This window comes from Camelina sativa, chromosome 16 (assembly GCF_000633955.1).
Source record: "Camelina sativa cultivar DH55 chromosome 16, Cs, whole genome shotgun sequence".
Taxonomy (NCBI): Eukaryota; Viridiplantae; Streptophyta; class Magnoliopsida; order Brassicales; family Brassicaceae; genus Camelina; species Camelina sativa.
In genome coordinates, this window is record NC_025700.1 from 6,664,731 (window position 1) to 6,675,100 (window position 10,370).

The 10,370-nt window shown below is 35.2% G+C and overlaps 2 protein-coding genes across 2 annotated transcripts; both read left to right on the forward strand.

The window, feature by feature from the left end:
- LOC104750024 lies at positions 1,009-2,775 on the forward strand. The gene is made up of 2 exons (XM_010471751.2): positions 1,009-1,196; positions 1,905-2,775. Exons 1-2 carry the CDS (start codon positions 1,161-1,163, stop codon positions 2,577-2,579), a joined length of 711 nt encoding a protein of 236 aa, XP_010470053.1. The 5' UTR covers positions 1,009-1,160; the 3' UTR covers positions 2,580-2,775.
- Positions 8,421-10,370, forward strand: LOC104750025 (glutelin type-B 5-like). Its single transcript, XM_010471752.2, has 3 exons — positions 8,421-8,718; positions 9,297-10,017; positions 10,105-10,370. The coding sequence occupies exons 1-3, from the start codon at positions 8,523-8,525 to the stop codon at positions 10,256-10,258; spliced, it is 1,071 nt and encodes a 356-aa protein (XP_010470054.1). The 5' UTR covers positions 8,421-8,522; the 3' UTR covers positions 10,259-10,370.

Consider the following 10,370-nt stretch of genomic DNA (forward strand, 5'->3'; position numbering starts at 1 on the left):
TGTTTTTTAAAGTTTTATAAATATCTGATCTACCATTTTGTTCCGGCTGATGGTCGGATTGGATTAAGAAACACTAGTGTATATTTGTATATCTTAAATACCGTATACTGTATGTATGTGTGTGAGAGATTAAAGTACAAATTTAATGAGTTGTTTATAAAAAATTGTACTAGCAGCTAAATTTTCTAGTATACATGAGTATTCTATCTAACAGTAAATATACTTGCAATAAATAACAGGGCATTAACTAAAAAACGCGTAATTTAAGCGTATTATTGCAAATATATATGGTGTGTTGCTCATTAATACGGTATGTAAATCATACGAAGCCAGGTATTAATTTCAATGTATAAATGTGACCAAAATAGAACAGGTAACAGTCTAATAATACCATAAATAACGACGATGTGCTGATCACAATTACGGACTTTAGCAAGTTACCCTTTCACTACAAAGTATTCGGATTGGTTCATTAGGCACTGAAATTTCCAAAAATAATTTTTAAAACATCTCATATATTTTGGGAAACGTGAACAGTTTTAAAAAAAAAAATACTTTCTATACAATTTTATAGAATTCATAAGTTTTCAGAATTTTTTTTAGAAAGTTTATTTACATTAAGTAACTTCTATAAAAAAAATTAATATAGATAATTAATGTCATAGCATGCAGCATGATATATACATAAATGTCATGCATGATAAGTAAAGAAAATGGTGAAAAAAGGGAAATAACGAATTATTTTAAGGAACAGACAAAGTCCCCAGCTAAAGTGGGAGAGGTTTTAGGAAAGATAGCTCAGTGCTGCAATGAGAGAGAGAGGACAAATATGGAATCTTACCCAAGTTTTTCGAGTCAAACAAAATTAATCATTTTCTATACTCATCTCTTTTCAATAAATATTTTGTTATTTTAATTGTTTTAATTTTATTCGTATGACATGACATGAACGACATCTCTCTCCTTCTTGTCCTCTCTTGCTCTCTGCCTTCCTTCTTCTAACACTATAAGAACACCCACCACATTTCCCCCTGCAACTCCCTCTCTCTCCCTCTCTCTCCCTCTCTCTTTCTCTCAGAAACCAGAGAAGAACAAGACAAAATCTCTCTTTCTCTCTCAACTTCTTCATCTCTCTAAGAAGAAAAGAAAAGACAAAACAAATGGAAGAGTTGGGTTCCATTTGGTTTTACCAAGAGGTTAGTTTTTCTTAACAATCCCAAAAGTCATTCTTGTGTAATTGTTCTACCAAATGACCCAACATTTTACATGTGTGTTTTGTTCAATTCTTTACATTTTTATGTATGAGATTACCAATTCTAGATTTTGGAATTTAGGTCCCTTAAGAATCATTGTACAATTGTGTGATAGTGAAATTTCAATTTCAATTTATTTTGGTTTAGATAAATTTCTGAATATTAATCTCTCTTTGTTTTCTCCCCTAACGTTTTACTTTTTAGTTATCTCCGACATTATAAAACCTCCAAGATCTATGAAAATCTATCAGAACAATCCATTTCACCTACATAAAATGTGACTTCTTGTACTTTTCTGCACCTTTTAACACCAAAAAAGACTATTTTCTTTTCTTGTCTTATCTAATTATTTTCTAGCCCTGACGTTTATATAGTTTATTAATATATAAAATGTTTGGTTTACATTTAGTAACGTTTCGAGTGTATTCTTGACCCCATGAACGCAAGGTTGTTATCACACATCATTAGTAAAACCAATGTGTTATTTATTATTATGTTATGTTATCTTTTCAGTTTTCACAATACTTTTTCTTTTCTAGATGTTGATTTCTTCAATGATTCGGCCAATCTTTTTTTGTTCATTTAATATCTATTATTTTCTGACTTTTTACTAACGAAATCTTTTAACTTTTCTTGATATTATTATTACAGAGTATGGATGAATTAAGACAAAAGCTCCAATATAGTTCCTTTGAAAATGAAGCTCTCAAAGCAAAAGTTAATGAAGTAACAAAACTTCACCAAGAAGAAGTGAAGAGCCTTCTTCATCTACTCAAACTTACTTGTCAAGAAAGAGACGAAGCTAAAGATCAGATACAAAAACTTCTCGTATTCAAAACAAAGTCGAGTATCACCGAGTCAAACTCACACGGTTCTTCACCGGTAGACTCATTCTTCGAACCGGTCTCGTCCCCTGAATTCTCCAATTTCAACATGGCGGTAGCTAAACCGGTTAACCAAATCAAATTCAAGAACCGACAACAACAACAACAACAACAACCCGTGAACCGGATCTTGAAGAAGGTTGATCCAGTGGAAGCTCTTATGGATGAGATTGTTAAAGGCAAATCTTTACCGGAGAAAGGGAAGCTTCTTCAAACAGTGATGGAGTCTGGACCGTTGCTTCAAACACTTCTTGTCGCCGGTCCACTTCCACGGTGGCGTAATCCTCCGCCGCTTCAACAGAGCTTTAAAGTCCCTCCGATCTCGAACTCTTACGGTTGTTTGCCGATGACGACGACGTCAATGCTGAATTTTAGAGGCTGCTCTGTTCCTGGAATCGCTACCGGTATTGAAGTTGCCAACAAACGACAAAGATTTCATTAGTGTTTTTGTTGTTACAATTATTTTTCTTTTATTGTTCTGCTTTTTTTTTTTTTGGTTTGGTTATCTATCTAGTTAGTTGTTTGGGAGTTGGGACTCACTATATTATTGTAAAGATTTAAAAATGTATTTTGGGGGGTTTTTTTAAAAATGAGTTTGTGTGTAAATTGGAGTATAAAACGATTTGGGATTTATCGGATATCATCTACAGTCATGATTCTTGATTCTACTAAGTTCGATTGGTTTGCATTTCATCTACTTGACGAGTTTCAAAAATTAATTTAGGTGCTTATATATGCTTTTGAATCTGAATGTTAAAAATAAAATATTTTAAAGTTTTTTCATAGAATATTTGTGCCATATATGTTGACCGAAAATGTTAAAGAAACATTTTCTTGTATTTGTATTTTTTTTTTTAAGTTCGTTCAAAACGTATATAAGATACCTAATAGAAAAGACAAGAGAGTAACCCAAGCAAAGTGGTATAATGGTAAGTTAACTAGTTAAGCCTAGGAGCTAGGACCTAGGGGAAGGGGATTGAACACCCCTATGATCTAAGTGCTTTATGAGTTCGATTCGTACTAAGAACAAAATTGTGTTGCTTGGGTCACTTGGACTTTTGGGGTTCAGCCTAACTTTTTTATACGTGGTGTGTTTACGTGACACTTCTGTGTTCTGTCAAAGGGGGGGGTTTGTTCATTAGCTGAAAATAATCAGTGTTGGCTCCTATGAAATAAATATCCATAACATATAAACACAATAACGAATTATTTGAGACTTAAAACATATTAGAATTTCCTATGGAAATATGAGTCGATTTTTTTTTTTTAATATAGAGATAAAAGACATGTTTTTGACCTGGAGATTAGTGGTGTGCCTAACTCCCACAGTTGTAAAGCAGAAAGATCAAATGAAGATGTATTGGATGGCTGAAATAGTGTCTGTGTGATTCAAGACGTGATACAAGATTGTTGTTGTTTTATGTGCCTGAGAAGTTTCTAGAAGGTTTGAGAAGACAATATTGAAGGACGGTTTGAGGATTAATTGAAGAGGAAACTACTATTTATTGGGTTGATTAAATTGGAGTTTTACAAAGAAAAGGAGAATAGCAAAAAGGAAAAAAACCTTTTTCTTATGAAATTTGGAAATCTTCTCCTATTGTGATTTGGAAGCCTTGATGAGTATATAAGGAGGTGTTGGGCACGTCCTAGAGAAGCAAGAGAGCTGAGAGATAAAAGATAAAAACCATAAAGAGCTTTCTCATTGTGTGCAGCTTAGTTTCGCGGTTTGGTGCTTGTGTTGTTCAAGCTTCTTTGTTCGTCGGTGTGACGTGTGTGTGAAGGTTACTCAAGAGAGTTGAAGATCTGAAGTCTAGGCTCAGGGGGAGTTTAGCCCAAGGTTAGATTATCTTGGTTTAAATCTAGGCTCGGTGTGAGTTTAGTTAAGGGTAGAGATTTATCCTTAAGATTTCATGTTATAGAACGGAGCGCTGAATTAAGAGGGTTGTGCTTGATTTACGCGTTTGCGAATAGGTTGTATTTCCTTGTTCTAGTGGAATCGAAATCTGGACGTGGTCCCGGGGAGTAGGAAAAACCGAACCTCGTTAACAAAGCTCTTGTGTTATTTACTTTATGCACTTTATTATTGCCTCATCCGCATTTACAAGTGGTATCAGAGCGGGTTCTCGATAGAGATTAAGTCTAGTTTCGGATAGATCACGGGTGAGGGTAGTTCAGGAAGTAAGATAGAGCTTTGAATCAGTTGTGATGACTTCATACAGAGAAGGCACGTCTATGGCAAGACCACTGTTGCTTGATTCAACGAATTACATGTATTGGAAGGTTCGTATGCCAGCGTTTATTAGTAACCTTGATGAAGATTGCAGGAATTCGATTGAGCTTGGTTGGGAGCCTCCTAAAGTTGTAGATGAGAAAGGGGTTGAGAGTCTTAAGCCCAGAGATAAGTGGACTGCTGCAGAGAAAACGCTATCAAGTTGTAATTAGCCAAGACAACGATTTACAATGCTATTGATTCAAGCCACTTCAAGTTAATCAGCTCAGAAAGTATGGAAGTCATTGGAGAATATGTTTGAGGGTACTTCTAGTGTTAAGAGAACAAAGCTGGATATGTTGGTATCACAATTTGAGAATCTAAGGATGGAAGAAAAAGAAATTGTGGCTGAGTTCAGTGCTAAGTTATGTGATATATCTAATGAGGCTTTTGCTCTTGGAAAGCAGTACAAAGACAAAAAGCTTGTGAAGAAACTGAAGCGATATGTTCCTGCAAAATTTGAGTCAAAAATTTCTGCAGTTGAAGAAGCTCATAATTTAGATGAGATGGCTTTTGATGAGTTTGTTGGGATTCTAAAGGCTTTTGAATTAAGCAAATCATATGAAGCTGAATGAGTAAAGAAGAAAGATGATCAAGTTAAGGAAGCAATAAAGAAGGAAGTTGACATTGGAGTAGCTCTTAAGGTATCATCTTGTGAAGATTCAATGGCTATGTTATCAAGACAATTTGCTAAATTTCTGAAGCGTAAGGGCGAAGAGAAGAAAAGTAGAATGAGTGAAGAGATGAAGACTTCATCAAAGAATGTTCAATGTTTTGAATGCAAAGGATACAGTCATGTACGGTCTGATTGTGCCAATCTACAAAAGCATAAGAAGAAGGCTATGAATGTTGTTACTAGTGATTCTGAAACTGATTCAAATGAAGAAAAAGAACTAAAGAATTTTGTGGCGTTTACAACTTTTGAAGATAGTTCTGAATCAGTTTGTATCAGCGTTTGCATTAGTGTCTGCAACTGCTTCTGAATCTGCAACAAAACCTGCAACTGCATCTGAACATGAATTTGATAGTGATAGTGATGGAGAGGATATGAGTTATGAAGAACTTGGTAAGAGTTATGAGAAGTTGTATGCACATTGGCTTAAGGTAGTTGATGATAATTCAGTTTTGATTAAGGAGAAGCTTGAGTTAGAGGCTAAAGTCGTTGAAGCAGAGAAATATGCAACAGAGAAGGGAGAAGAAGCATCACAAGCTAAAGTGCAACTTGAAGAAACTCAAAATAATTTGAGGATGCTTAATAATGGTACAGAGAAGTTGGGTCACATTCTGAGTATTGGCAAGACTGTTAAGTGTGGCCTTGGATATGAAGGAAAAGTTTCAAAATCGGATATGGTGTTTGTTTCAAGTGGAAAAATCATGTCTGCATCAAGAACTGTGCCAGAGACTACTTCAAAGACTGCTTCAAAGAGTGCTTAGAGAATGTATTTTTGAAAGAGCATGGGAAAATGATTTTTGAATTGAAGAATGCACCTAGACAAGTGTTTCGACATGTTTGTCATCATTGTGGTGTTGTTGGGCATATTAGGCCAAGATGTTTCATATTGTTGAGAGAGAGGAGCCGAATGGAGAATGCTTATGATGTAAGGTTTCAAGGTCCTACATGTTATCATTGTGGAGTTCAAGGACATATTCAGAGGAATTGTTTCAGATTCACTCAAGAGGTTAACTATGGAGGTATAAGGCGCAACAAGATATGGGTTAAAAAGGATAATTTCAATGGGGGTGGTGTACTAGGCTATCAACCGCGTATTGCAAGGCGGGGATAATTTTCTAGTTATTTTTGACCATGTTGTGACTCATTCAGGGGGAGAATGAAGATGTGTTTGGTGATGTGTTTAGGTGTTTGAACTGATGAGTTCACAAGCATAGTCAAAAAGGGGGAGAATGAAGATGTATTGGATGGCTGAAGTAGTGTCTGTGTGATTCAAGACGTGATACAAGATTGTTGTTGTTTTATGTGCGTGAGAAATTTCTAGAAGGTTTGAGAAGACAATATTGAAGGACGGTTTGAGGATTAATTGAAGAAGAAACTACTATTTATTGGGTTGATTAAATTGGAGTTTTACAAAGAAAAAGAGAATAGCAAAAAGGAAAAAAAGCCTTTTTCTTAGAAATTTGGAAATCTTCTCCTATGGTGATTAGGAAGTCTTGATGAGTATATAAGGAGGTGTTGGGCACGTCCTAGGGAAGCAAGAGAGCTGAGAGATAAAAGATAAAAACCATAAAGAGCTTTCTCATTGTGTGCGGCTTAGTTTTGCGGTTTGGTGCTTGTGTTGTTCAACCTTCTTTGTTCGTCGGTGTGACGTATGTGTGAAGGTTGCACAAGAGAGTTGAAGATCTGAAGTCTAGGCTCAGGAGGAGTTTAGCCCAAGGTTAGGTTATCTTGGTTTAAATCTAGGCTCGGTGTGAGTTTAGTTAATGGTAAAGATTTATCCTTAAGATTTCATGTTATAGAACGGAGTGGTGAATTAAGAGGGTTGTGCTTGATTTACGTGTTTGCGAATAGGTTGTATTTGCTTTCTTATTCTAGTGGAATCGATATCTGGACGTGGTCCCGGGGAGTAGGAAAAACCGTACCTCATTAACAAAGCTCTTGTGTTATTTACTTTCTGCACTTTATTATTGCCTCATCCGCGTTTATATCAAAGACTAAAAGTGGAGACAAATCGAGACAGAGGACTTGGTCTTGTTTCTAGAAATATATATTCAAGTAAAGACAATACTGTTTTATGGGTTTGGATTGTGACCAGTGTCGTGGTGGCTTTTGGTCATGTTCTTATACAAAGTTAGGCGGATAACATGTTCTGTTTCCTTAGTTGCAACTGCCATGGACGGCCATCAACTTCAATCAGATTTGAACGAAATCGCACTGTTGTAACCTGTTGTGTCCTATTTACCTTGAGCTCCCAACCAAGCTCAATCAACTTCAATAACTGTTGTTTTAGTTGAAAAGTTGAAATGTTTGGCTTTTTTTACCTTGAAATTTTTGGTCATTTCTTAAAAGAGTTTTATGGATTATCTAATGTTTATGCTTCGTAAGAAAGTTGTTGGGTCTTGTGGAGAATTAAGATTTTTTCAGTTATTACCCTAAGAAAGTGGGCTTTCTAAGCTCATGAAAAAAGGAAAAACGGTCTTCCTCGATGTGTTTCTGTTTCGGTGTATGCATACTTTTTAATAACAAAAAATTATTATAATTTTTTAACAGTTATCTGTTCCTATTATTATTTTCTTGTAACGAATTCAACAAGGAAACAAATATTATTTTCTTGTAACGTATTCAATAAGGGGAAAAATATTATTTTCTTGGGACGAAACAAGTTCCAAACTGTTGAAAACAAAAAGCAGTTAATATACTTGTTTTGGATTACTTCGACCAACGACGAAAAAAACTCAGTCGACAAACAAACAAAAAAAACAAAACGAACTCAGTCATTTGCAATTTAACCGACGTTGATAATTTCAAGGATAAATATGAACTTTTAAAAAAATATAACATTATCCATACATAGATAATATTTATCCGAAGTCAAATTAAAAGAATATTTACATAAAGAAATAATGTTACTAGATAATTTGGTTTGCAATGATTAATTATATATCATATCTATGATGTTATATGAAAACAGGTAAGAGGGTTTTTCCGACTATGTAACATACGTAAGTTTTAATTAAAAAAATGTCAATATGTAGGTTACGTGTATGATTATATTATAAAGACCTTGTTTCTACTCTTATTTGTTTTTTTATTATAAAATTATTAAACCAAAAGGCTTTAACAGTGGGCATATATAATTGTGGTTTTTTTTTTAATTATTTAAGATATTATCCATAATGTTTTTTTTTAACATCTGTATTATCCATAACTTATACATAGGTTATTCATAATAATTATCCATAACATAGTCATGGATGTAATTATCCAGTCAAAGATTTTATTTCCCAAAAATCTCTCAATTAATACCTGAATACAAATCCTCGACCACTATATATACGTGCATCTCTCTCCCTCAGAATATATCATATCAATACTAAATCTTTCTGAATCCTTTCTATTTGCTCTTTCTAATTTGCCATCTAAATCTTTTTTTGTGTTTAACAATGGAGTTGGATCTTTCACCGAGGTTGCCTAAGAAGGTGTACGGAGGAGATGGTGGTTCGTACTTTGCATGGTGCCCTGAAGAGTTGCCAATGCTCCGAGATGGTAACATTGGTGCCGCTAAGCTCGCTCTCGAGAAGTATGGCTTGGCTCTTCCTCGTTACTCTGATTCCCCCAAGGTCGCTTATGTTCTTCAAGGTTCTCGTTTCATGATCTTCCTTTTGATCACTTCACTCTAGCTATTGACTGTTGTTGTCCATAAAATTTATTTATTCAGATCTGATATATCATAAATCAGTTTCTTAAAAGGATCCTTAAGTATGATTTTGATTTGACTACATAAAGTTGTAACGTATGTGCTAGTTTTTAAACGTTTTAACCAAATATATTTTTTTTGTTCGTTTTCTATCCATAAAATATATATCATAAATCAGTTTCTCAAAAGGATACTTAAGTATGATTTTGATTTGACTAGATAAAGTTGTTACGTATGTGCTATTTTTTTTCTTTTTTTTGCTTCCACTGAACCCTGATTTGGAAAAATATGATATGATTTGCTTCCATAGATTGTAGTAGTAATGTTAAGATTGATCTATGGAGAAAAAAATGATGAAACTATCAAGAAAAATAGTTTGTTTCACGATCCAAAATAATTTCTAACATTGAATTAAAATTCATATTTCATACATTGATCATGCATTATTATATATATATGAAATATGATAAATTTGTGGATAATCATATAAGTTAAATATTTTTCTTGTAACAATTATCAGGAGCTGGAACAGCCGGAATCGTTCTCCCTGAGAAAGAGGAGAAAGTGATAGCAATCAAGAAAGGAGACTCCATAGCCTTACCTTTTGGTGTAGTGACATGGTGGTTCAACAATGAAGACACTGAGCTAGTCGTCCTCTTCCTTGGCGAGACTCACAAGGGTCACAAAGCAGGACAGTTCACTGACTTTTACCTAACCGGTTCCAATGGAATCTTCACCGGATTCTCAACTGAGTTTGTAGGCCGAGCATGGGATCTTGATGAGACCACCGTCAAGAAGCTCGTTAGTTCTCAGACCGGTAATGGAATCGTCAAGGTTGATGCGAGCTTGAAGATGCCTGCACCAAAGAAAGGTGACCGTGAAGGGTTTGTGTTGAATTGTTTGGAGGCTCCTCTTGATGTTGACATTAAGGATGGAGGAAGAGTTGTTGTTTTGGACACAAAGAATCTTCCTTTGGTTGGTGAAGTTGGGTTTGGAGCTGATCTTGTGAGAATTGATGGACACTCCATGTGTTCTCCTGGATTCTCTTGTGACTCGGCTCTTCAAGTTACTTACATTGTTGGTGGAAGTGGTCGTGTTCAGGTTGTTGGTGCGGATGGGAAGAGAGTTCTTGAGACTCATGTGAAAGCTGGTGCTTTGTTCATTGTTCCTAGGTTCTTTGTTGTCTCCAAGATTGCTGATACTGATGGCTTGTCTTGGTTCTCCATTGTGACTACTCCCGAGTAAGATTTCATTGATCTTTTTTTTTTCTCCCATTTTCCATTGGTTAAAATAGTTTTACTTACATAGTTTTTGGTGTTTTTTGGCAGTCCCATTTTCACACATTTGGCCGGAAGGACGTCAGTGTGGAAGGCTTTGTCGCCGGAAGTTCTGCAGGCGGCGTTTAACGTGGATCCGGAGGTGGAGAAGGCTTTCCGATCTAAAAGGACCTCTGATGCCATTTTCTTCCCCCCTTCCAACTAAATACAATGAAAGAAGATTTAATTTAGTGGTTTAGTTGCTATGGTTTAAGCAAGTGTTATGGTTTTTGATTTATTTTGGATTTTATGGACCGGTGTTTTCTCTCTTTGTTTAC

Coding starts and splice junctions, on each gene's coding strand:
- LOC104750024 (XM_010471751.2), top strand. CDS start 1,161: ATGGAAGAGTTGGGTTCCATTTGGTTTTACCAAGAG. Junction 1,197..1,904: donor CCATTTGGTTTTACCAAGAG/GTTAGTTTTTCT, acceptor TTATTATTACAG/AGTATGGATGAATTAAGACA.
- LOC104750025 (XM_010471752.2), top strand. CDS start 8,523: ATGGAGTTGGATCTTTCACCGAGGTTGCCTAAGAAGGTGTACGGAGGA. Junction 8,719..9,296: donor GGTCGCTTATGTTCTTCAAG/GTTCTCGTTTCA, acceptor AACAATTATCAG/GAGCTGGAACAGCCGGAATC. Junction 10,018..10,104: donor TCCATTGTGACTACTCCCGA/GTAAGATTTCAT, acceptor GTTTTTTGGCAG/TCCCATTTTCACACATTTGG.